The sequence below is a fragment of the Lithobates pipiens genome, unplaced genomic scaffold (genome assembly GCF_037356315.1).
Source record: "Lithobates pipiens isolate NorthernLeopardFrog02 unplaced genomic scaffold, aLitPip1_a1.2 Scaffold_27, whole genome shotgun sequence".
Classification (NCBI taxonomy): domain Eukaryota; kingdom Metazoa; phylum Chordata; class Amphibia; order Anura; family Ranidae; genus Lithobates; species Lithobates pipiens.
In genome coordinates, this window is record NW_027507788.1 from 43,097,176 (window position 1) to 43,122,596 (window position 25,421).

General features: G+C 45.9%; 1 protein-coding gene across 1 annotated transcript; it reads right to left on the bottom strand.

The window, feature by feature from the left end:
- Positions 1-684: 684 nt before the first annotated feature.
- TRAPPC4 (trafficking protein particle complex subunit 4) lies at positions 685-23,164 on the bottom strand. Its single transcript, XM_077456899.1, has 5 exons — positions 22,951-23,164; positions 18,084-18,258; positions 16,515-16,618; positions 14,055-14,181; positions 685-1,024 (listed from the first exon to the last, which is right to left on the bottom strand). The coding sequence occupies exons 1-5, from the start codon at positions 23,123-23,125 to the stop codon at positions 946-948; spliced, it is 660 nt and encodes a 219-aa protein (XP_077313025.1). The 5' UTR covers positions 23,126-23,164; the 3' UTR covers positions 685-945.
- Positions 23,165-25,421: the final 2,257 nt, after the last annotated feature.

The following is a 25,421-nucleotide window of genomic DNA, read 5'->3' on the forward strand; positions in this document are numbered from 1 at the left end:
TTTGAGTGGAAGCTCTGCTGATTTTATTATCCAATCATGTGCAAGCTAAAATGCTATTTTCCTTGCATGTCCCCCTCAGATCTACAGCGACTTTACTTCCAAGTGGATTTTTCTTTAGTAAATAACCCTCCAAGGCCCCTTTCACTGGGGCTTTCCGATCAGGTCCGCCTGTCAATTTTTTTTTAGGCGGACCTAATTAGAGCCTCCATTCACTCCTATGGAGTGATGGATGTCAGTGGTGACATGTGCGCTCACCCCCACTGCTATTCGATCCATGAAATCCAGACGGATGGCGACCCTTTTTTCCATCAGTCTGGCGGATCAGATGAAAGACAGGCAGTCAGTTTTCATCCGATCTCCCCATAGAGGAGAGCGGGGCTCCGATAGTTCCGTCTCAGCACAGTGAGCGGAGATGGACCTGTCATCCGCCTGCTCAGCGAATAGATTCCCCTGCTGAGCAAGCGGACAAGCCTGCGTGAAAGGACACCAAGAATGCAAGGTCTAGCTGTGCTGAGAACTCAGCCTCACTTTGGGCAAGTACACTCTACTGTTATTATTGGGAAGCCAGAACATATAGATTGGAAGAGCTTGAAAGACATCAGCAGCACTGAGATAAGACAGAAAAAAGAGGAGGGCCAAACTTGGATTTGGAAACAAAAAATAAAAAAAGTTGAAAACCCGACATGAATATATTTTTTTATTTTTAAATACTTTAAACACTGCTACATATATTAGCATTTCAACAGAACATACTCAACCTTTATTATTTCAATATAAACCACCATACATTAGTAAACTTTACAATATATACAAGCAAGGCAGTGTGTAGCATTCACCTAACATGAAACAACAATGCTATATGTGAAGAGTACATCAGATTCAGACTCCACAGACCAGCAATAGCTCCAGCTCGGTCATGCACACTGTTATTTACCGACTTTAAGGCTAGGAACTGGGTCCAAATGTTCCTGCTTTCTCTGATATTTCCAAGGCAGACTTCAAGTTCTGGTCAAACAACTCACACCTAAAATGAAAAAATAAAATACATCGGTTGACAGTGGGCAAACGCTCCTAGAAGCCTTTCCTTTTGGCAGCAGCATTGTGGCAGACAAAAAAAAAAAAAAAAAAAAAAAAAAGCCTGGCGCTTGTAAAAATGTCTAAAGCTTTTAGGCGCATTTACAGGGGTCAAGAACTTGGGCGTTAATTTCATTGGCCAGAAGAATTAATTTTGGCCACTGAAATGAACGCTCAAGCGCTAAATGCGCCTTGTGTTTACCAGCATCAATCATTTTAATGCCCCTATAAAGCACCTACAAAAACATGTCCAGTTCAGGAAAAAGCCAGAAGCAATGTGAGGCTTGTATCGCTGCTCAAGTCTCCACTGGGAGATGAGGCCTTACTTTATGTGCTGCTGATGACAGCAAGTGAGTGCAGTTAAAATTTGACAGTTGCTACCAAAACAACACTTGTCCAAGGTGGAATTTCACTTTGAGAGGATTTCCATTCACATCCTGTTATATTTCCTGGACAGGATGTGAGGTTACATCTCTCCGAGGACCAAACAGATATACAGAAAATTGGGACCGAGTTACAAAGCCTTCCCATTAACAAGATAGTTCTACTTTAATCACTTGACCTCTGGAAGATTTACCCCCCTTCATGACCAGGCTATTTTTTTTACGATACCGCACTGCGTTACTTTGACAAATTGCACGGTCGTGCAACCCTGTACCTAAATAAAATTTAGAGATTCCATTTGACCACCTGTGCAGTTTTTATTTTTGCACTAAACAAAAACAGGCTGACAATTCTGAAAAAAATAAAAATAAAATTTTTTTTATATATATATATATATATATATATATATATATATATATATATATATATATATATATATATATATATATATATATATATATATATATATATATATATATATATATATATATATTTTTTTTTTTACTTTCTGCTATAAAATCAAGCTGCATTCATGGGCAATTGTGAGGCTGCAGATGGGCATTGATCAAGCTGCATTGATGGGCACTGACCACTTTATTGCTTCAAAGTTATTTAAATTTTAAGTTTTTTCCTGAAACTTCCCTCCTAAAATGAAGGTGTGTTATATGCCAATAAATACGGTATATAAATGTTATTAATTAGGATAGCTTTAATGCAAGATTTGGCTCCCCAGCAGATTTTAGTACCATTAGAAATGTATCATGAATAGCCCGTTCAATAAAATGGATTTGCATAAAATAATTCCAGTGGATTGTGATCTACTTATTTCATCACAAAGTCCACCCATGATAGTTAATTCTGCTAATAATTAACCACCACTGCCATCAACAAGCATGCCTCTTTTTACTTGTCAGCACAAACAGCCGAGTTATGTAGTTACAGGTCATAGATAAGAATAGCAGAACACCCCACAGCTAAGGGGGTGTACACAGCATGAACAGTGACAAAGGGCTTGTTTCACACTCACAAGCATTGAACTGATGTACCATGTGAATTGACTTGAACAGTTCAATATATACGGTACTTCTGTATTTGTCAGCTACCATGTCAAGCGAATCAAACAATGCATGCAGCATTCAGACTGCACTATGTGCCACTGACCCCAATCACTTTGCTTGGCAGAGAGGCTCTCTGACAAAGTGATAGATAACAGCATGGGCTGAACAGAGGCTGAATGGTCTTCTGCATCCATCAGATTATGACTCTTCAGCAGTTTGGCTGGCTACATTATGATCATGTAATGGGCACAGGTGTCCCATAGTTACAGGAAAGAGCCATGCTGTAAATGTATGCTGAGCTGCACATGCTTGGGCTGGCAAGGAGAAGGGTTTATGACTAAAGTGACCAATAGTGTGGCTTCTGTCAAAATTTTATTTTTATTTTTTATGTTTAATACTGCCTTAAACACATGCCGACCGGGCCATAGCCAAATGACGGCTACAGCGCAGTCGGCTTATTCTGGGAGGGAGTCCATGGACGTCCTCCCAGAATCTTGCTCTTGCGCGCCCCAGGGGGCACGCTCTGGTAAACATCCGTGACCGCCGGGTCCGGAATACCCGGCGCATCAAAGATCGTGGTAAACGGCTGCTGATAGTGGCCGTTTACCATGTGACCACTTTGTCAAAAGACGTAGCCATCACTTGTAAACAAACCGGCGTTCCTCCCTTCTCTGTACCAATTGTTACAGTGCGAGGGGGAGAGATGGCAGCAGGGCTGTGGGCTGGATGTGTAGTGCCCATAGTACTGCTCAATGACAATACTCTGCAACACTCTGCCACACTGTGTAACACGCCAATACTAATTTTACCGAATTTTCTGTCTTTTTTGATTTATAGCACAAAAAGACTAAGTTAGACTTACCGGTGACGGTATTTCTAAGAGCCTTTCAGGACAACCCCGGAGAGAGTGTAGCTCCACCTTGTAATTAGGAAACACATGCCCACTTTAAAAACACCTCCTCTTCCTCCATGGCTTCAGTTATTGTGGCCTTCCGACGCTGGAAAACAAAGCACAGAAAGCACAACACCATGGTAGAACTTAATACATTTACTAAGCATAACCTAGGGAGGGAAGTAACGGTTGTCCTGAAAGGCTCTTAGAAATACCGTCACCGGTAAGTCTAACTTAGTCTTTCTCAAATCGCCTTTCAGGACAACCCCGGAGAGGATAACCGAGAAACTTACCCTAGGGCGGGACTACTGCCTGCAGTACCTTCCTGCCGAAGGCCTGATCTGCTGCAGACAGTAGATCTAACCGGTAGTGCCGGAGAAATGTCGAATAACTGGACCAAGTGGCAGCCTTGCAGATTTGTTCAGACGTTGCACCGGCCCTTTCAGCCCAGGAAACTGCCGTGGATCTAGTAGAGTGGGCAGCAATACCTGAGGGAGGTATTTCTCCTTTTGCTTTATAGGCTTCCGTTATAGCCAACTTAAGCCACCTACCCAGCGTACTTTTAGAAGTTTTCTCCCCCTTGCGTGATCCAGAAAATATCACGAAGAGGGCGTTTGATTTTCTAAAATCTTTAGTAACTTTCAGAAACTGTAATAGACACCTTCTCACATCCAATGTGTGAAAAACTTCCTCTCCTGCATTTGCTGGGGTTGCAGAGAATGTAGGCAACACTATTTCCTGCGATCGATGGAAAGCTGAGGATACTTTCGGTAGGAATGCTGGATCCGTCCTCAGTACCACCCTGTCCTGATAAATTCTAAGGAAGGGTTCTGTAATAGCTAGAGCTTGGAGCTCGCTGACTCTCCTGGCCGAGGTGATGGCCACCAAAAAGACCAAAAAAAAAAAAACCACCTTCTGTAAAGAAGCTTCCTGTAAGGGTTCAAACGGTTCTCCCGAGAGACCCTGTAAAACTGTAGACAAATCCCAACTGGGAAAGTCTTTAAGGGCTACTGGTCTATTTCGAGCAAGAGCCCTAAAAAATCTAGAAATTAAAGTTTCTTTAGATAAAGTCTTTTCAAGGAAAACTGATAAGGCAGCCACCTGAGTCTTCAGGGTACTGGCTGCAAGACCCTTCTCCATTCCCTCATGGAGAAACTCCAAGACGGACACCGTGCTCTTGACCTTGAGTTCTCTAGAACTGCACCAGGAGTTGAACTTTTTCCAGACCTTCCTGTAAATTGCCTGTGTAACTGCCTTCCTACTAGACAGCAGGGTCTTTACTACTTTATCTGAGAGACCTTTGGCTTTTAATAGGTCCTCCTCAGAAACCAGGCGGTTAGCTGTAGGAGTTCCACCTCTGGATGACTTACTGTCCCCTGGGATAACAGATCTTTTCTGAGTGGTAACCTCCATGGGGGCTTCGAGGCTAGGTTTCGAAGACCCGCGAACCAGGGCCTTTTTGGCCAAAAAAGAGTGACTAGTATTAAGTCTGTCCTTTCTTCCCTGAATTTCCTCAGTACTAGTGGAATTAGAGGAAAGGGGGGAAAGGCGTAGCACAGCTGGTAATGCCAGGGGTGAGCCAATGCATCCAACCCTATTGCTGCATCTCCTCGGTGAAGAGAAAAGAATCTGTCCACCTTTGAGTTCTGCTGGCTGGCAAAAAGGTCTACCTGTGGAACCCCCCAGGCCTCGGAGATCATCAGGAACACTTCCTGATTCAGACTCCATTCTGCCTCTAGCAATTTGCGCCTGATAAGGAGGTCCGCAAACAAATTCTGAGAGCCCTTCAGATGCACTGCCGATAGTGAGGCTGTGTTCTGCTCTGCCCAGGCTAACAACAGATTGGCCAGCTCCATCAAGCTCCTGCTCCTGGTTCCCCCTTGCTTCATAATGTAGGTAACCGCTGTTGTGTTGTCTGACAACACCTGGACATGGTGGCCTCTCAAACTCTGCTGAAAGGCCACTAATCCCAGAAAGATCGCCTTCAACTCCCTCCAGTTGGATGATCTTTGAGCTTCCTGTTTGGACCAGACCCCCTGAGATGTCTGACCATCCAGATGGGCTCCCCAGCCCCAGGCACTTGCGTCTGTAGTAAGGCGCTTGTCCACAGGAAAGGTCCACACCAGGCCCCTTGAGAGATTTGCCTGGTCTCTCCACCACCAAAGAGCCCTTTTCGTCCTTGACGAAATTTTTAGCTGTTTTTCCAAAGGATCCTGATGGGACCAGCTTGACAGAACCTCCCTCTGAAGGGGTCTGGAATGGAACCTGGCCCACTGAACAGCCGGGATTGCTGCCGTAAGCAGGCCCAGAACTGCCATAGCCGTCCTGACTGAGACTGTCTGGTTGCTCTGTATCCGCTGTACAGCTAGCTGCAACTTTTCCTGTTTTTCCAACGGCAGGAAAACTTTCTGGAGAATCGAATTCAACGTATACCCCAGAAATTTCATTTCCTGTGAGGGGGTCAGGATTGACTTCTCTAGATTTAGAAGCCATCCCAGGCCCTCGAGGTGAGACTGGGCCCTCTGGAGATTGACTAGGACCTGCTCCCTGGAGTCTGCAAAAAACAAAAGGTCGTCCAGGTAAGGGACGACTGGAATCCCCTTCAATTTCAGGGGCTCCAAAGCCTCTGCCATAATCTTCGTAAAGACCCTGGGAGAGGACGAGAGTCCGAACGGCAGAGCCCTGAATTGGAGGTGCCATACCGAACTCCCCACCTTCAATGCCAGGCGCAGGAACTGCTGCGATGCCTGATGAATTGGTATATGAAGGTAGGCATCCCTTAGATCCAGGGATGCCATGAAGCATTCTGGGGTCAACAGCTTTGTGATGGAGAAAATTGTATCCATCCTGAAATGTTTGTACCGAATGAACCTGTTCAGAACTTTCAGATTCAGGATTAGACGGTACTTCCCTGAGGGTTTTTTCACCAGAAAAATATGTGAATAAAAACCCCCGCCCTGCTGGTTTACTGGGACTTGAATCAGAACCTCTTGCTGTATCAGCTCCTGTAACAAAAGCTTCATTGCAGAGGCCTTCTCCTGATCCCTTGGCAATGTTGTCACGTAAAACCTGCTCGGGGGTAGTTCTGAAAACTCCAACCTGTACCCCTGATCGACAACGCTCTTCACGAACAGATTTGGAGACAGCCTGTCCCATTGTTCGCGAAAAGCTGACAGTCTCCCCCCCCACTGGGGAGATATTGTCACTTGCTCTTAGGGGACTGCTCTGGGGGAGATCTAAAGAGGACTCCACCCTTGCCTTTGCCCTTCTGTGAACCCCATCTGCTCTTGCGCTCCTGGTCTTTTTTATGGGACTGCTGAAAAGCACGAAAATTCTTTTTGGCAATCTGCTTTTTCTTAACTGGAAAAGCCTTCTTTTTATCGGCTGTTCTATCCAGTACAGACTCTAAATCGGGACCAAAGAGCAAGTCACCCGAGAAGGGAAGACCACACAGCTTGACCTTAGAAGCAGTGTCCCCAGACCATGTTTTCAGCCAAACTGCTCTCCTGGCTGAATTTACAAGAGCCGAAGACCTAGCGGCCAGTTTAACCGATTCTGCTGATGCATCCGCCATGTATTTGACTGCATTCAGGATCAGTGGAAAGGACTCTAAGAGATCCTTGCGGGGTGTGCCCACCTCAATATGGCTCTTCAGCTTCTCTACCCAACATTCCAGATTCCTGGCCACTACCGTAGCTGCCATTGCTGGTTTTAGACTGACTGACGCAGCATCCCAAGCCTTTTTAAGGATGGAGTCAGCTTTTTTGTCCATTGGGTCTTTAAGGATCCCCATATCCTCAAAGGCTAGATCCGTTCGTCTGGATACCTGCGAGAAAGCTGCATCGACTCTGGGTTTCTTGTTCCAAACCTCTGAGTCCTTATCTTCGAAGGGAAACCTTCTCTTGAGAGCTTTAGAGAAGAAAGGGGCTTTTTCTGGGTCCTTCCACTCCTTTCTTACTGAGTCTGAGAGGACCCTGTGGACTGGAAAAACTCTGCGTTTTGTTTCGTCCAACCCCTGGTACATTTTGTCATGAACTGACAGTTGTACTTTTTCTTCTTGAATTTCTAGAGTAGTGTAGATTGCTTTAAGAATATCATCTACTTCCTCTAGTGATAGCTTGAATTTGGAGCCCCTGCTATCTTCTTCCTCTTCCTCCTCCTCAGAATCCCTGAAGGAGATGAGAGTACTACCCCCTTCGTCTCCAGACTCTTCAGTTTCCACCTGTCTGGATGACAACGCCCTGGGGCTGGGCGGTAAGTTCTGAGGCTCGGTCTGTGCGGGAGGGTTTTGTATCAGGATGGACCTGACTGAACTCAAGGAGTTTGTCAGCTCTTTAACCGAAGAAAACAAATCCTTATATTGTTGAGATGTTTCCTCTTCCACCAATTCTCTGATACAATTTCTGCACATTGCCTTCTGCCATGAATCTCTGAGGGGGGTCTTGCAAGAAGGACATTTTCTCTGACCTGGTCTAGCTTTTCCTAGCGATTTTTCCTGAAACGACATGCAGGTTTAACTCACTAAAAGCTCTCAACAACCAGTTGCTTAACACCAAGCCAGTGCAGAGACCCACCACCAAACAGACCACTAGTGAGACCCCAGAACTAGGCTGCAAAAGGTCAGAGCGAAGTCCACCTCTGACCTGCAGCGACAGGCCCCCAAGAGGGGGGGAACAGACAAAGACATAGCCCAACAGTAAAGCAGAGGGTGCCAGTGCACCTTACGTACCTGGGCTGGACCGGTGCTAGGGGCGCCTGTCTCCGCCATAGCTGGCTTACACTCTTCCATCGTTTGAGTGAGGCAGCTATCACAAACAGCTCTGTCATTTTAAATTTTCCCGGCCGCCGCGTCATCAGGGCCGGCCGGAAGCGGAAGCACGCGGTCACCTGACCCGCCCCATGATCCCTGCGTTCCAGGTGCTTGAACCACGGCGCCACGCCCCCTCAGAGCGCCCGCGCGTCACCGTGAACGACGCCGTCGCCGCCCGGGACCCGGCGCCGAAAACGGAGCCATGCCGCTGACCTGCAGCGGCCTCCGCCAGCAACAGAGACCTCCCTTCGCTAACCAGCGGACACCGGGCACCCGACGCCGGCACTCCGAGGGTCCTTACTCCCGTGAGATGGCGGGACCAGGAGCTCCAGGAGTCCTCTCCCCGTGGAGATGCTGCTGGGGGTCAAAAAGAAACAACCTGCAACGAAAGGTAAGCCTTACTCCCCTGCAGAGAGTGTAGCTCTCCCTGGTTCAGGCACATGCTTCCTCCAAGGAGGAAACACAATAACTGAAGCCATGGAGGAAGAGGTTTTTAAAGTGGGCATGTGTTTCCTAATGACAAGGTGGAGCTACACTCTCTCCGGGGTTGTCCTGAAAGGCGATTTGAGAAAGTTTAAAAAAAAACCCAGCGGTGATTAAATAAAAACAAAAGAAAGCTCTATTTGTGTTAAAAAAAAAAAAAGGACAAATTTCATATGACTACAGTGTTACATGACTAAGTAATTGTCAAAGTGTAAGAGCACCAAAAGCTGAAAATTGGTCTGGTTAGGAAGGGGGTTTAAGTGCCCAGAAGTTATAAATCTCCCTTTGTAAGTTGTACAAACAGGTAAGCCTAGAATACTGCTCACCTATAGGTACTGTAAATATCTCAAACATGTGCCTTTTAGGAGATATTTACAGTTTACTGCACCAATGAGGTCATCAGCGCATGCGCTCTGAAGGAACTGCCACCTGTGCCGTTTCTTCAGGCAAGTTTGCCTTGACTGGTGGCTCCCGGGCATGCACGGGAGTGACATCACTTGGACTCTGGCCAGTCACAGAGCCGGAGTCCACGACCCTGGAAGGAAGAGGGGTGAAGATGGATGCGGCCTGCAGCAGGGACCACGCAGGCTTCGTTTGCAGGTAAGGGTCACATAATGTGCCATATGCGATGCATACCTTTACTGTGCCATATTATACCTTTACTTTGCAGGGAAGAAGGAAGAAAAAGAAAAAACCCAGCAGGGTTTACTTCCTCTTTAACCACTTCCCACTCGGCCAATGCACATATACGGCCGGGTGGGAGCCGTCTACTCCTGATAGGACGTTCAGGAACGTCCATCAGGAGGAGCGGGATCGCCCGCGCAGCGGCGCGATCCCGATGCGCAAGGGACACGGCGCATCTCAGATCGGCAGGAGGGCTCTGTGATTGGCCCTCCTGATCACATGACGGCCGTGTCCAATCACGGCCGTCATGTGATGTAAACAAACAGCCGGTTGCTAGGCAATCGGCTCCTCCTCTCCTCACACAGAAGTCATCGCTGAGGAGAGGAGAGCAGATCGCTGCAGCCGGCTGATGATCAGTGAGTATGAGCTGTTTTTTACAGCTTTTTACTCACTGATCTTCAGTCTAGTGTAAACACACAACACATCACACAGTGTAAACACAGTCCCCACATATGTCCCCATAACACACATGTCCCCAAAACATACATGTCCCCAAAAAATAAAAACACATGTCCCTAATAATAAAAACATGTCCCCCACATATGTCCCACTAAAATCACTTGTCCCAATGATTATGTGCACACATATGTACGTGATCACCTGCACACATATGTACATGATCATTTGCGTACATATGTCCGTGATCACACAAACCATATATTATACACTTAACGGAATTTTTTTTACCAAAAACATGTAGCAGAATACATTTTGGCTTAAATTTATGACAAAATTTGATTTTATTGGATTTCTTTTAAAATAGAAAAAAGAAAATATTGTTTTTTATCCAAATTTCCGCTTATATCGCAAAAAATAAAAACTGAGTCGTGAATAAATACCACCAAAATAAAGCTCTATTTGTGCGAACAAAATGATAAAAATTTCATTTGGGTACAGTGTAGCATGACCGCGCAATTGTCACTGAAAGCGCTAGAGCGATGAAAGCTGAAAATTGGGCTGGGAAGGAAGGGGGCGAAAGTGCCCTGTATTGTAGTGGTTAAATATGCAGGGGATATAGAAAGTCTACACACCCCTGTTAAAGGTTTCTGTGATACGAAAAAAAAAAATGAGACAAAGATTAATCATTTCACTTTTTGGACCTTTAGTGTGACCTATAAACTGTACAACTCAATTGAAAGAAAAAAAAAAAATTCTCTTGCGAGGAGGAAGTAAAACTAAAAATAGTTTTAAGGGTGTGCTCACTTTTGCAACCCTAATACTTTGTTGAAGCACCTTTTGGTTTTATTACAGCACTCAGTCTTTTTGGGTATGAATATCGGGGGGGAGGGGGTTGGGGGGGGCTAAGACACCCTGGAGCATAAAATAGCAGTCGTTTGCAATACATAATCACACCGTATTTGCACAGCGGTGTTACAAGCGCAATTTTTGGAGAAAGAAACAAACACTCTTTTAAAATAAAAAAATAATAAAAAAAGACAACAGTAAAGTTAGCCCATTTTTTTTCTATATTGTGAAAGATAATGTTACGTAGAGTAAATTGATAGCCAACATGTCACGCTTCAAAACTGCGCCCACTTGTGGAATTGCGACAAACTTTGACACTTTAAAATCTCCATTGGTAACATTTAAAAATTTCTACAGGTTACCAGTTTTGAGTTACAGGAGAGATCTAGTTCTAAAATTATTGCTCTCGCTCTAACGATCGTGGCCATTCCTTACATGTGTGGTTTGAACCCAATTTAATTTTTCATTAAGAAAAACATCCAAGCCCATCTGAAGGCTCCCAGAAGCATGTGGGAAAATGTGTTCTAGTATGATGTAACCAAGGTTGCAAAAACAACACTGAACGTCACCAAAAGAACACCATACCCACAGTGAAGCATGGTGGGGCTGTTTTTCTTCACCTCGAACAGCAGACAGCAGAAAAGTTAGAGGGAATTTTGAACATTGCAAAATATCAAAATATCAAAAGAAAAAAAGAAAAAAAAAATGTGGGGTGATACTGGACTTTAAATTGGTAGACACTAGTAGACCAAAAATTAAAAAAAGGGAAGAGAGCACTCAATAGAATAAAAATCCAAAAATGTATTATGACATTAAAAACACTTAAACATCATGTACATCTATCATCTACCCACATGGGACGATACCATATGTACTTACCTTTCTTGAATCTATTTTGTGATTAAGTGGTTTTTACAATGTTGCCATAATAAATTTTGGGTTTTAATTCTATTGAGTGCGCTTTTCCTTTCATTTTTGGTCTACTGGTGGCTACCGATTTAAAGTCCAGTATCACTCAACATTTTTTCTTTTACTATTCACATTTAGATGTGGTGCCACATTCTGAGTTGTATCTCACCACATTTTCTCAGTTCCAAAGACCAGTCAATATTGGCACAAAACCTTCAGGCTTCTGCTAGAAAGCTGAACATGAAGAGGAACTTCATCTTTCAGCATGACAACGACCCAAAGCATACATCCAAATCAACAAAGGAATGGCTTCACCAGAACATTAAAGTTTTGGAATGGCCCAGCCAGAGCCCAGACCTGAATCCCGTTGAAAATCTGTGGGCTGATCTGAAGAGGACTGTGCACAGGAGATGCCCTCACAATCTGACAGATTTGGAGTGTTTTTGCAAAGAAAAGTGGGCAAATATTGCCAATATCAAGATGTGCCATGTTGATAAGACTCATACCCAAAAAGACTGAGTGCTGTAATAAAACCAAAAGGTGCTTCAACAAAGTATTCGTTTAACCACCTGGCATCCGCGCTATAGCCGAATGACGGCCACAGTGCGGATGTGAATTCCTGGGAGGCCGTCATATGACAGCCTCCCCTGTGCACGCTCCCTGCGATCACAGAGTCACTGAGACTCAGGTGATGACCGATCTGAGTAAGGGGCCGGTCCCGGTCCCATACCATGTGATCAGCTCAAAACAAAAGCTTGGTGATCGTTTTTTTTTCCTCGCGCTGACAGCAGAGGAGGAAAAAAAAAAAAAAAAAAAACACCACGATCACCGGCTTATCTTAAAGGGACATCGATCCTGAAAAGGAAGAGGCAATTATGCCTCATTTATAGAGTCTAAGTGCCCACAAGTGCCACCTATCCATGCCCACCAGTGGTGCCAATTAGTGCCACCTAGAAGTGCACCCCATCAGTGTAACCAGTGCCCATAACTGGCACCCATCAGTGCCGCCTCATCAGGGCACATCAATGATAGACAAAAATTACCGTTATAAAATTTTAAAAGAAAATAAAAATTTTTTTAACCACTTCAACCCTGGCCTATAGACATGACGCCCACAGATGGATCTCCCATCCTGGGTAGGGGGGGGTCATAGGACTTCCTCTGATTCCCGGGCGTCTAGGGGGCGCGCGATCGCTCGGGACCCGGTGCGTGTGCCAGGCGGCTGCAATGTCCGCCGGGCACCCGCGATTGCCCGGGAACACAGCAGGACCGTGGATCTGTGTATGTAAACACACAGATCCATGTCCTGTCAGTGGAGAGGAGACCGATGGTGTGTTCCCAGTACAGAGGAACACTGATCGGTCTCCTCCCCTTGTGAGTTCCCTCCCCCCACAGTTAGAATCACTCCCATAGGGAACATATTAACCCCTGCAGCGCCCCCTGGTGTTAACCCCTTCCCTGCCAGTCACATTTACACAGTAATCAGTGCAATTTTATAGCACGATCGCTGTGTAAATGTGAATGGTCCCAAAAATCTGTCAAAGGTGTCCGATGCGTTCGCCATAATGTCGCAATCACGGGGAAAAAAAAAAAAAAAAAAAGCCATAAATCTATCCCCTATTTTGTCGATGCTATAACTTTTGCACAAACTAATCAATAATCGCTAACTGCGTTTTTTTTTTTTTTTTACCAAAAATATGTAGAAGAATACGTATCTGCCTAAACTGAAGAAAACATTTTTTTTTTTTTTTTTTTTTTTTTTTAAATGGGATATTATAGCAAAAAGTTAAAAAAAATTGTGTTTTTTTTTCCCAAATTTTTTTGTTTATAGCACAAAAAATAAAAACCGCAGAGGTGATCAAATACCACCAAAAGAAAGCTCTATTTGTGGAAAAAAAAAAAAAGACGCCAAGTTTGGGTGCCACGTTGCACGACCCCGCAATTGTCAGTTAAAGCGACGCAGTCCCGAATCGCAAAAAGTGCTCTGGTAAGGAAGGGGGTAAAATCCTCCGGGGCTGAAGTGGTTAAAATTCTGTCTTTTTTTTTTTTTTGTAAATGTAAAAAGAAAAAACGCACAGGTGATCAAATACCACCGAAATAAAGCTCTATTTGACAGTGCTGAAAGCTGAAAATTGAGTAAGTGATTAAGGGTGTGCACAATTTTGCAACCCTATTTTAGTTTTTTTACTTTTTACTTTGTTCCACCTAAAATGATTTCAGTTTGTCGTTCAACTGAGTTGTACAGTTTATAGGTCACATTAAAAAAAGGTAGAAAAAGTTCTGAAATGATTTCTCGCGGTCTCATTTTTTTTTTACATCACAGCAACCTGACCTTTTAACATGGGTGTGTAGATATATAATAAAAATATAAAAAGACATTTTACTTTTTACCCAGAAATCCACTTAAAGTTGGCATTCAAAAGACTGGTCTGTAGGTTCCCAAGATTGCTGCACAGTGTGCGATTTTAGCTCCTGAAAATTGAAGCATTACAGTAACATGGTAAATAATTCTTACCTAATGGGCATTTCCAGGGAGTAAAATGGATTCTTGAGCGCATAGTCAGAATACAGTTCATAAATTTTGCGTAGTAAAGCATCTATGCCAGCCTGGCGTGGATCTGACAAAACCATAAATTTTATACCTGAAGAGAAGGAATGGACAGTAAACATGTAAACAAACAAGAAAATGTTGCAAACAAAATAGACATTTTCTGAGTAAACTGAGCTCTAGCTATACATTAAAGCGGAGGTCCATCCTAAAGTGGAGCTTCCGCTCATTGGCACCCTCCCCCCCTCCGGCGCCACAATTGGCACCTTTCAGGGGGGAGGGGGGTGCAGGTACCTGTACAGTACAGGTATCTGCACCCACTTCCGGCGTAGATTCTGCAGAAGCTACGCCCCTTTCCGAAGGTCCGCCGCTGCCTGCTGGGAAACACACGGATCCCAGAGACAACGGGGACCATCCTTATTGCGCAGCGTGACTCGCGCATGCGCAGTAGGGAACCGGGAAATGAAGCCGCAAGGCTCCACTTCCTGATTCCCATACCCAAGATGGCGGCGGCAGCACCCGAGAGACGATCGAGAGATCGGGACACGCTGGACAGGTAAGTGTCACTATTTTAAAAGTCAGCAGCTGCAGTATTTGTAGCTGCTGGCTTTTTTAAAAGAAACAAAAAAAACAAAAAAAAAAAAACGGCGGACTTCCGCTTTAATGCACCTCTGTAATGGTTAATACATCATTAAAATTAATTTTGCAAATGCAAGTGGTGAGCCTGACCTGTTATCAGTCTGTTGTGTCCCTGTACAGTACTGTATTTGTTTTTTGTTTTTTAAGCACGATTACAGCCTGAGGCTCTAACTGGCTTAGAAAAAAAAAAAGAAGATGGGCAATGACAGCTAGTAAAGTAGTGAGTGTAGAGCTTGTGTAAAAAAGTGTAAATTTGCTGTCCCCTCAAAATAACACAGCCATTAATGTCTAAACCGCTGGCAACAAAAGTGAGTACACCCCTAAGTGAAAATGTCCAAATTGGGCCCAAAGTATCAATATTTTGTGTGGCCATCATTATTTTCCAGCACTGCCTTAACCCTCTTGGGCATGGAGTTCACCAGAGCTTCATTGGTTGCCACTGGAGTCGTCATGGAGGATTGAAAAAGGATATCACGGAGCTGGTGGATGTTAGAGACCTTGCACTCCTCCACCTTTCATTTGAAGATGCTCCACAGATGCTCAATAGGGTTTAGGTCTGGAGACATGCTTGGGCCGTCCATCACCTTTACCCTCAGCTTCTTTAGCAAGGCCGTGGTCGTCTTGGAGGTGTGTTTGGGGTCGTTATGGTGGAATACTGCCCTGCAGCCCAGTCTCCGAAGGGAGAGGATCATGCTCTGCTTCAGTATGTCACAGTACATGTTGGCATTCATGGTTCCCTCAATGAACTGTAGCTCCCCAGTGCCGGCAGCTTCATGCAGCCCCAGAGCATGACACTCCCACCACCCTGCTTGACTGTAGGCAATATACACTTGTCTTTGTACTCCTCACCTGGTTGTCGCCACACACGCTTGACACCATCTGAACAAAATAGGCTTATCTAGGCTTATCTTGACATGGTTCCAGTAATCCATGTTCTTAGTCTGCTTGTCTTCAGCAAACTGTTTGTGGGCTCTCTTTTGCATCATCTTTAAAAGAGGCTTCCTTCTGTGACGACAGCCATGCAGACCAATTTAATGCAGTGTGCAGCATATAGTCTGAGCATTGACAGGCTGACCCCTCAACCCCTTCAACCTCTGCAGCAAGATCTTTATGTAGAGCAACAATTCCTTTTTTTCAGATCCTCAGAGTTCTTTGCCATGAGGTGCCATGTTGAACTTCTAGTGACCAGTATGAGAGAGAGAGCAATAACACCAGATTTAAACACACTTCCCCCATTCACACGTGAGATCTTGTGACACTGAGTCACATGACACCAGGGAGGGAAAAATGGCAAATTAAGCCCAATTTGGAAATTTTTGGAGTTATTTTGAGGGGGCAGCAAATTTACAATGTTATACAAGCTGTACACTCACTACTTTACATTGTAGCAAAGTGTCATTTCTTCAGTGTTGTCACATGAAAAGATAGAATAAAATATTTACAAAAATGTGAGGGGTGTACTCACTTTTGTGAGATACTGTATACTCTGATAGAATCTCATGATATAATGATTATTATAATTGTGCAGCCAAATGATATATAATCACAATAGTATGCAGGCTGAATGTTTAAAATGTACCGGTTCTAGCTGGGAAACAAGACACAGCGACACCGATATGCCGTGTCTAGTGGCATTGAAATCTAGGAAGAAACTGCATCCTTGTAAAGCAGTAGTATGAGATATACTAAATGTTTCCAGCACCGATATTCCTAAGTCACAAAGGGCAGATACATCACTGGAAAGCAAAACAAATTAATAAAAAGCATTCCAGCAACCCAACCACTTACCTGTTAGAGTTTGAAAGCAGTGCAGTTTGAATGTATCCGTTTCCAGCATTTCAATGCCAGAGCTTCCTGGCTCTGGAGAGAGTTGGGATCCGATAGCAAATAGCCTGGAAAACAAGATAGAAGCTTAGACTCAGATTTGTGCAGATTTCTAACCTGTAGGTAAAACTGCAACAGGGAAAGATGAACTCCTCTCCCACAGCTGTGTAAATCTGAGGACAGGATGGACAAAAATTACAAAGCTATTGCTAAAAGCGCTCTGTATTGATCTGTATGCCTGGAGGTCGGCTCAATTGTTAAAGGTTATGTGGCTTCTGCAGCATTTTACAATAACAATACACTGCAATACTAGAAGAATTCTATTATGTCTGGATTACCACTTGGATACATTTGCATGCTTCAACTATTTTATAGCACCAAAGGTGGTATAACAGGGAGGAATAACTGCCTCATGTTGGGTAGGTGCCTCCCAATGGTTACACTTCAGCTGGCCATATATTATACAATTTCCTTTAGATTTACCTTTATCTATGTAGTAGAAGGGCCTGCCTGACTGCATACACATCGAAAGTGTTTAACTTTGACCTCATATTATATGATTTTGGTAAATCTAAAGGAAAATTCTATAATGTATGGCCAGCCTTATATCGCATACATGCGATCGGAAATGCCACCAGCAAAACTCCGATGAGAGCTTTTTGTCGGAAAATGCGACCGTGTGTACGCTCCATCAGTCTTTTGCTGCCAGAATTTCAGCCAGCAAAAGATTGGGAGCATGTTCTCTATTTTTCGGTCTGTAAAAGTTCCTATCCGAAAATGCGATCGTTTGTATGCAATTCGGACGCGCAAAAAAAAAAAAAATCACGCATTCTCAGCAGCATTGAACGTCATTTTCGCGGCTTGTCATAGTGTTGTACGTCACCTCGGGCTTGACAGTCAGAAGTTCAGAGAACTTTTGTGTGACCGTGTGTATGCAAGCCAAGCTTGAGCGGAATTCCGTTGGGAAAAAAAAACAGCCAATCCGCTCGTGTGTACGCGGCATTACACTGCAGCTGCCATCTGTGTTTTGCACAGCAATCTAACTGAACCATTATATATCCAAATCTTCCTGGATTGAGAACCCTCCCTCCGGCCACATCATTGGCTTTCTCTACTACAGATTATTTAGAAGCCACACAAGGGCAGCCGGTCTTCAATCAAATGTCTCCTCTGGATTAAAAAAAAAAAAAAAAAAAAAAAACTATTTGAAAATTACTTTTCCCTCTAGCAAAATGTGTTAAGCTGGCCATACACCATACATACTGTGTCTGCCTGATTGCACACAAACTGAAAGTGTTCAAATTTGACCTCATATTATATGGTTTTGGTAAATCTAAAAGGAAATCTATAGAAGAAAATTGTATAATGTATGGGCGGCCTTACTCTCCATCCCTACATCTTTCCTTGCTACCCAATATTCTATGATACCGTAACAAAAAAAAAAAAAAAAAAAACTTGTATCAAAGCATTCAAACAGGATTAACAGGGTGAAGGTAACACAGTAAACTTGCGCGTCTCAATGCAGCAACTCACGAGTGAAACATGGATGCCAACATTAGCTTCTCATTGGATGAAAGACGAGGTCGCCCAAAGCGGATGGAAAGCGGATAGTTGGAGGGGTTTCCCAGAAATTCCAGAACTTCCTTCCCATCAGCTGTATATCTTCCACTTACATCAATGCCATTGATAGAGAGCACAGAGTGTCCAACTATATGGGATTATAAACATACGAGACAGAATTATTACTAAACAAATCTCAGAGGAGACAAAACATGAAACGTGATCACACACCAAGTATATTTCCATTAGTAAAGGGGTATACCAGCTGAGATGTAATGAGGTGACAATAGGGTGTACATACAATCGGCTCACAAGTGTAAAAAACAATGTGCAGGGAGAAGTGGGAATTGTCTTTCCAGAGAAATGTTCTCTTTTGTTGTTGGAATTGTAATACACAGAATCCATGACTGGGAATCCTTATAATACAATATAAAACAAAGCGCACTAGTATAGTGTTACACTTTTATTAAAGCTCAACTCTGGGAATTGCAAAAAAAACAGACAAACACCCTGTAAAGGCAAAGGCATAATGTGCTAGTATGCACCGTATACTAGCTGATTATGAAACACTTACCTTAGAACGAGATCCCCTCGTAGCCCGGTCTATGCCGAGGGAGCTGACATTTTGCCCTCAGCATTTTTCCCAGGTTCATGGCTCTGGCGCTGTGAGTGGCCAGGGCCGCGAGGACGTCACTCCCGCGCATGCGTGCGGGAGTCTTCTTCCCGGGAAGGTCCGGAAGCGTCTGCCGGGCATTCGCAGTGCACGTGCCGCTGACGTCAGAGGCTGCATCAAAGTGAATATCTCCTAAACTGTACAAGTTTAGGAGATATTTTACCTACATAATGAGGCTACCTGTAGGTAAAAATAAGGATATGCAACCACTTTAAAAACACACTGTGACCAAAGCAATACAGCGTTACCATAGTAACATTGTACTACTCCGGGGGAAGTGAACCCGGATTTTTTTTGCACATTAGGATTGCTTATGCCTGTGAACTTCACTGGTATAAGCAACCATTTTTACTAAATGAAACGGATTCAGTGTGTTTTGTTGTGATTAGCTGTGGCCACAGCTAATCACATGGTACAGATGAATGGTCACAGCTAATCACATGGTACAGATGAATGGTCACAGCTAATCACATGGTACAGAAGGGCTGTCATTGGCCCTGCTTGTACCATGTGATCACTGTGACCAATCACTGCTAGCAACACAATTGTACACACTAAATGCCATGAAAGGAAGCCATCCATTGTTTACAATTGTCACGTGATTTGCTGTGATTGGCCACAGAGATCACGTAGTACCAGCAGCGGGCCAGTACACTGATCAGTCATCAGCTGAGTCCGGTGGACACAGCCAGTGACAGATCATGGCATGGAAGCGAGCGAAGCACGTTCTGGAAGTACATCATATGACGTCCACCCAGAATGACAAATGTCGCTCCCAGAGCTGTTGCAGAAGTTTAAAAAAAAAATATCACGTTAGCCCTGAAGATGACATAAAACCCTCAAAACATCATATTTTCTGAAAGCAGACACCCTAGAAAAAATAAAAATTACGGTAGTTAACCAATTAAGAACCAGAAGAATTTGCCCCCTTAATGACCAAAAAATTTTTTTTTACTTTTTGCTATAATACACATCCCATTTTTTTTTCTTATTATTTTTCCATCAAGCTAATACGTATTCTACATATTTTTGAAAAAAATAAAAATAAATCGCAATAAGCGTATATTGATTGGTTTGCGCAAAAAGTTATAGCGTCTACAAAATAGGGGATACTGTATATTTATGGCATTTGTTTTTAAAAAAAAAAAAAACCTTTTACCAGTAATGGTGGCAATCAGTGATTTTTAGCAGGACTGTGACATTGCGGCAAACAGATTGGACACACTTGACACCAAGAATAGCCACCAATTACTGTATAAAGGTCACTGGCAGAGAAGGGGTTAACACTAAGGTGCAATCAATGGGTTAAATGTGTTCCATCAATGTATGTTTCTAAATGTAGGAGGAGACCAATTGCGGTTCCTAATCAGTAGGAAGAGCAGATCTGTCTCTCCTCCCCTGACAGAACGGACATCTGTCTGTTTACATTGATAGATCTCCATTCTGTCTCCGGAGCAATCGCGGGGTGGCCAGCGGCCACCCCCATCGGCTCCAGCGTCGCACCCCCTACAGCTATTAAAGCAGCCGACGTGCCATGACGGCGATTCGCCCAGGAGAGCACAACTACGGTTGGACAGTCCTTCTCTCACCAGGCCTAGCAGCCAACAGGGTGCTTAAAGCGGAGGTCCACCCTAAAGTGGACCTCCACTCATCGGAACCCTCCCCCCCTCCGGCGCCACAATTGGCACCTTTCAGGGGGGAGGGGGGTGCAGATACCTGTACAGTACAGGTATTCTGCACCCACTTCCGGGATAGCTCTCTGCGGAAAGGGGCGTAGATTACGCCCCTTTCCGCAAGTGCCCGCCCCTCTCCACAAGTGCCCCGCTGCCTGCTGGGAAACACACAGATCCCAGAGGCAGCGGGGACCGTCCTTATTGCGCAGCGCGATTCACGCATGCGCAGTAGGGAACCGGGAAATGAAGCCGAAAGGCTCCATTTCCTGATTCCCATACCCAAGATGGCGGCGGCAGCACCCGAGAGACGATCGAGAGATCGGCTTCGGGTGCCGACATCGCGGGCGCGCTGGACAGGTAAGTGTCACTATTTTAAAAGTCAGCAGCTGCAGTATTTGTAGCTGCTGGCTTTTAAAAAAAGAAAAAAATGTCGAGTCCCGGCGGACTCCCGCTTTAAATCAGGAACAAGTCTCTGCCACAGACTTTGCTATGGAACACGTGAGGGAAACGAGATTGGATCTGCTTAGGTCCTTCTGCTTTACCAGGCTCTTGCTGAGAAGCCAATTCTTGCATGGCCTTCTCTCGAAGAGTCCTCCCCTGGGTAACTATGAAGTTGCTGGGCCTCTCCACAGCCTGAGACAGCACTGGACCACCTCCGAATCCTTCTTTTAGTTCCCTTGCCTCGGGTTAGCCAGCCCCAAGACGTAACATCGTGTGGATCCGCACCCCAGGCTATAGCCTTCCTGGGGGCTGGTCAGGAGGACTAGAACCATGCAGTCAGAACATACTTCTGGACCGGAACCCCGAAACACGTGACATCCGCATCTTAAATACCCTCTCCCAGCAAGCACAGCAAGAGTGACACTCCCGCTGGGCTTGTTCCGAGAGAAAAATAACCTTAAAGCACCCAACTAGACTGTGTTTCCATAACTGCCAGAAGTGACAGCGCCCCCTGTGGCCAGGCAGAACATCCTGAAGTCTAGTCACACTGATGCTGAGGTCAAAATTTGGAGTAATTAAACCCAAACTGCAGTTTAGGTGTAACATAAAATTTCACATAGTGCATGCTCTTTAGGAGCCGGCGCTACACAACATTCACATAAAAGGTCTAAAATGCACAACTTCAATATAAAATACACTATAGTTCATTTTAGGGAAAAAAAAAAAGTAATAATTATCCAATGTTGATAAAATGATAAGATTGTGCCAAGTAATAGATAACCAACATGTCCAATGTTAAATGTGTGCGCCAGTGAAATGGCAACACTTTAGCCCATCAGTTGGAGCTCTGGTGCTAGAATTATTGCTCTCAATCCAGCGTGTGTGGCAATATGCAACGTGTAGCTCAATCGATGTTTTAGTGGTTAGGCGCCCCGGACACATGCATTTATGTTCATGTGTGTTAGAGCTGCACGATTAATCGTAAAAAAAAAGGCACTCAATTCAAACCCCCCGATCTCTATGCATTATTTCCCCGATTCATTCATGTAAGGCTTCATGTACACGGACTTATTAAAACCTCTCCTGAACGAGCGGAGGAAAGGGCAGGGCGGGCGGAGGAAAGGGCAGGGCGGGCGGAGGAAAGGGCAGGGCGGGCGAGCGGAGGGGAGGGCGAGCGGAGGAAAGGGCAGGGAGGGCGAGCGGAGGAAAGGGCAGGGAGGGCGAGCGGAGGAAAGGGCAGGGAGGGCGAGCGGAGGAAAGGGCAGGGAGGGCGAGCGGAGGAAAGGGCAGGGAGGGCGAGCGGAGGAAAGGGCAGGGAGGGCGAGCGGAGGAAAGGGCAGGGGGAGCGAGCGGAGGAAAGGGCAGGGGGAGCGAGCGGAGGAAAGGGCAGGGGGAGCGAGCGGAGGAAAGGGCAGGGGGAGCGAGCGGAGGAAAGGGCAGGGGGAGCGAAGGAAGGGCAGGGGGAGCGAAGGAAGGGCAGGGGGAGCGAAGGAAGGGCAGGGGGAGCGAAGGAAGGGCAGGGGGAGCGAAGGAAGGGCAGGGGGAGCGAAGGAAGGGCAGGGGGAGCGAAGGAAGGGCAGGGGGAGCGAAGGAAGGGCAGGGGGAGCGAAGGAAGGGCAGGGGGAGCGAAGGAAGGGCAGGGGGAGCGAAGGAAGGGCAGGGGGAGCGAAGGAAGGGCAGGGGGAGCGAAGGAAGGGCAGGGGGAGCGAAGGAAGGGCAGGGGGAGCGAAGGAAGGGCAGGGGGAGCGAAGGAAGGGCAGGGGGAGCGAAGGGAGGGCAGGGAGAGCGAAGGGAGGGCAGGGAGAGCGAAGGGAGGGCAGGGGGAGCGAAGGGAGGGCAGGGGGAGCGAAGGGAGGGCAGGGGGAGCGAAGGGAGGGCAGGGAGAGCGAAGGGAGGGCAGGGAGAGCGAAGGGAGGGCAGGGAGAGCGAAGGGAGGGCAGGGAGAGCGAAGGGAGGGCAGGGAGAGCGAAGGGAGGGCAGGGAGAGCGAAGGGAGGGCAGGGAGAGCGAAGGAAGGGCAGGGAGGCAGGACGTCCCCTCCCCTTCAGGCTCACCTCGGATGTTGTCTCTCTGACCGAATGACACCAACACCCGATCGTCATGTACTTTGAGGACGAAGTCTAGCGGGTAGCTGAAGGTCTTCTCAGTCTCGGCTCGGGGGTTCTGGTTGTCCAGTTGGTAGATGAGTCCTCCAGCCTTGTTCACCACATACACACTGAAGATCGCCATCTTCCCGGAGGAGCCCGGTCACGTGATGCACGCTGGGGATGTCTCCCGGAGAGGAGGATGACGGGAAATGTAGTTCTCTCTCTAGTATTAGAGGTGGTGGGGGGGGGAGAGATCATTTACTGATACTATTGCGGGTGTCACCTTCACAGCGTTATCTTCGGTGACATTTTTTCGTTCATTTTACATGACATGTAATGAAAAGTGTTGGCCGATGACCTTCTTATATCTGTGGCTTTAACCCTTCATGAACACATGATGGGGCACTATTCCTCCCACTGACACCAATGATGGGGTACTATTCTTCCACTGACACCAATGATGGGGTACTATTCTTCCACTGACACCAATGATGGGGTGCTATTCCTCCCACTGACACCAGTGATGGGGTACTATTCTTCCACTGACACCAATGATGGGGTGCTATTCCTCCCACTGACACCAATGATGGGGTGCTATTCCTCCCACTGACACCAGTGATGGAGTACTATTCCTCCCACTCACACCAATGATGGGGTACTATTCCTCCCACTGACACCAATGATAGTACAGTATTCCTCCCACTGACACCAATGATGGGGCACTATTCCTCCCACTGACATCAATGATGGGGTATTATTCCTCCTACTGACACCAATGATAGGACAGTATTCCTCCCACTGACACCAATGATGGGGCACTATTCCTCCCACTGACATCAATGATGGGGTACTATTCCTCCTACTGACACCAATGATAGGACAGTATTCCTCCCACTGACACCAATGATGGGGCACTATTCCTCCCACTGACATCAATGATGGGGTGCTATTCCTCCCACTGACACCAATGATGGGACACTATTCCTCCCACTGACACCAGTGATGGGGTACTATTCTTCAACTGACACCAATGATGGGGTACTATTCCTCCCACTGACACCAATGATAGTACAGTATTCCTCCCACTGACACCAATGATGGGGCACTATTCCTCCCACTGACATCAATGATGGGGTACTATTCCTCCTACTGACACCAATGATAGGACAGTATTCCTCCCACTGACACCAATGATGGGGCACTATTCCTCCCACTGACATCAATGATGGGGTACTATTCCTCCTACTGACACCAATGATAGGACAGTATTCCTCCCACTGACACCAATGATGGGGCACTATTCCTCCCACTGACATCAATGATGGGGTACTATTCCTCCTACTGACACCAATGATAGGACAGTATTCCTCCCACTGACACCAATGATGGGACACTATTCCTCCCACTGACACCAAATAAGGGGCACTATTCCTCCCACTGACACCAATGATGGGGCACTATTCCTCCCACTGACACCAATGATGGGGCACTATTCCTCCCACTGACACCAATGATGGGGCACTATTCCTCCCACTGCTACCAATGATGGGGCACTTTTTCTCCCTTTAATCCAGGGCTCGACAAAACCCAGGCCCCAGGTCACAATGGGGGCTGGAAATTGTGTCCTGGCACCTGGGCTACACCGCAGCAGCTGTCTTGATTCCTCACACATTCATCGATCAGAAAGGGACAATGATGGGGCATTGTTTACTCCCCCTTATACAAAACAGGGAGGACTATTACTTCCTCTAATACCTATGATAGGGCATTGTTTATTCCCACTGACGCCAGGACATTTTCTTCTCCCACTGGCCACAGCCCGTCCAGTGTGCTGTTGTTTATCACTGTCTGATAATATCTCTTCTATCTCCGGAAATGTAAAAGGCTCCAAGAGAGAAGAGGCCGCCATTTCCTGTGCCTGTGTTTTATAAATGCAGGCACATGCTGTTCTGTGATTTGTCAGAACTGATCAGCAGGTCCAGGGCAAAAATGATTGGCCTGGACCCGAAGACTGATCGGTGCTGGAACAAATCACAGCACCCCCGGCTGGCCGGCATGCGCATACCTGGCTCGGGAACACAGATCACGTACAAATACGTGATCCTGCGCAGCACGGCTGCTCTGTAGGAGTAAAACCGGTATGGGGCAGACGGAACTGTTTAATGCATGAAATTGGTGGCTAAATATTGCAATGCATCATATCTTGGCGTGGTTCGGGGAGTAGTACAATGTGTGTGTCTAAGGATGGTTTGGTGAATGGACGGTCGGCAGAAGCCGCATTTATGGTTTTCTGAAAAAGTGGAGTGAGAAGATCTTTTTCTATGTCTATAAAATGTAATAATGGCGCCATCGGGGCCCTGCCTCTTCCTAGATGGCGGGCTTCACACCACCCGAAGCACAGGGCTTTATTCAGTGTTAATGCAGGGAAGTGCAGTTCC

Excerpts from the sequence above, each read along its gene's own strand:
- TRAPPC4 (XM_077456899.1), bottom strand. The coding sequence starts at position 23,125 with ATGGCGATCTTCAGTGTGTATGTGGTGAACAAGGCTGGAGGACTCATC. Across the intron at positions 18,259-22,950 it reads TCAGAGAGACAACATCCGAG|TTGGACACTCTGTGCTCTCT; the intron begins GTGAGCCTGAAG and ends AATCCCATATAG. Across the intron at positions 1,025-14,054 it reads TCCCTGGAAATGCCCATTAG|GTGTGAGTTGTTTGACCAGA; the intron begins GTAAGAATTATT and ends TTTTCATTTTAG.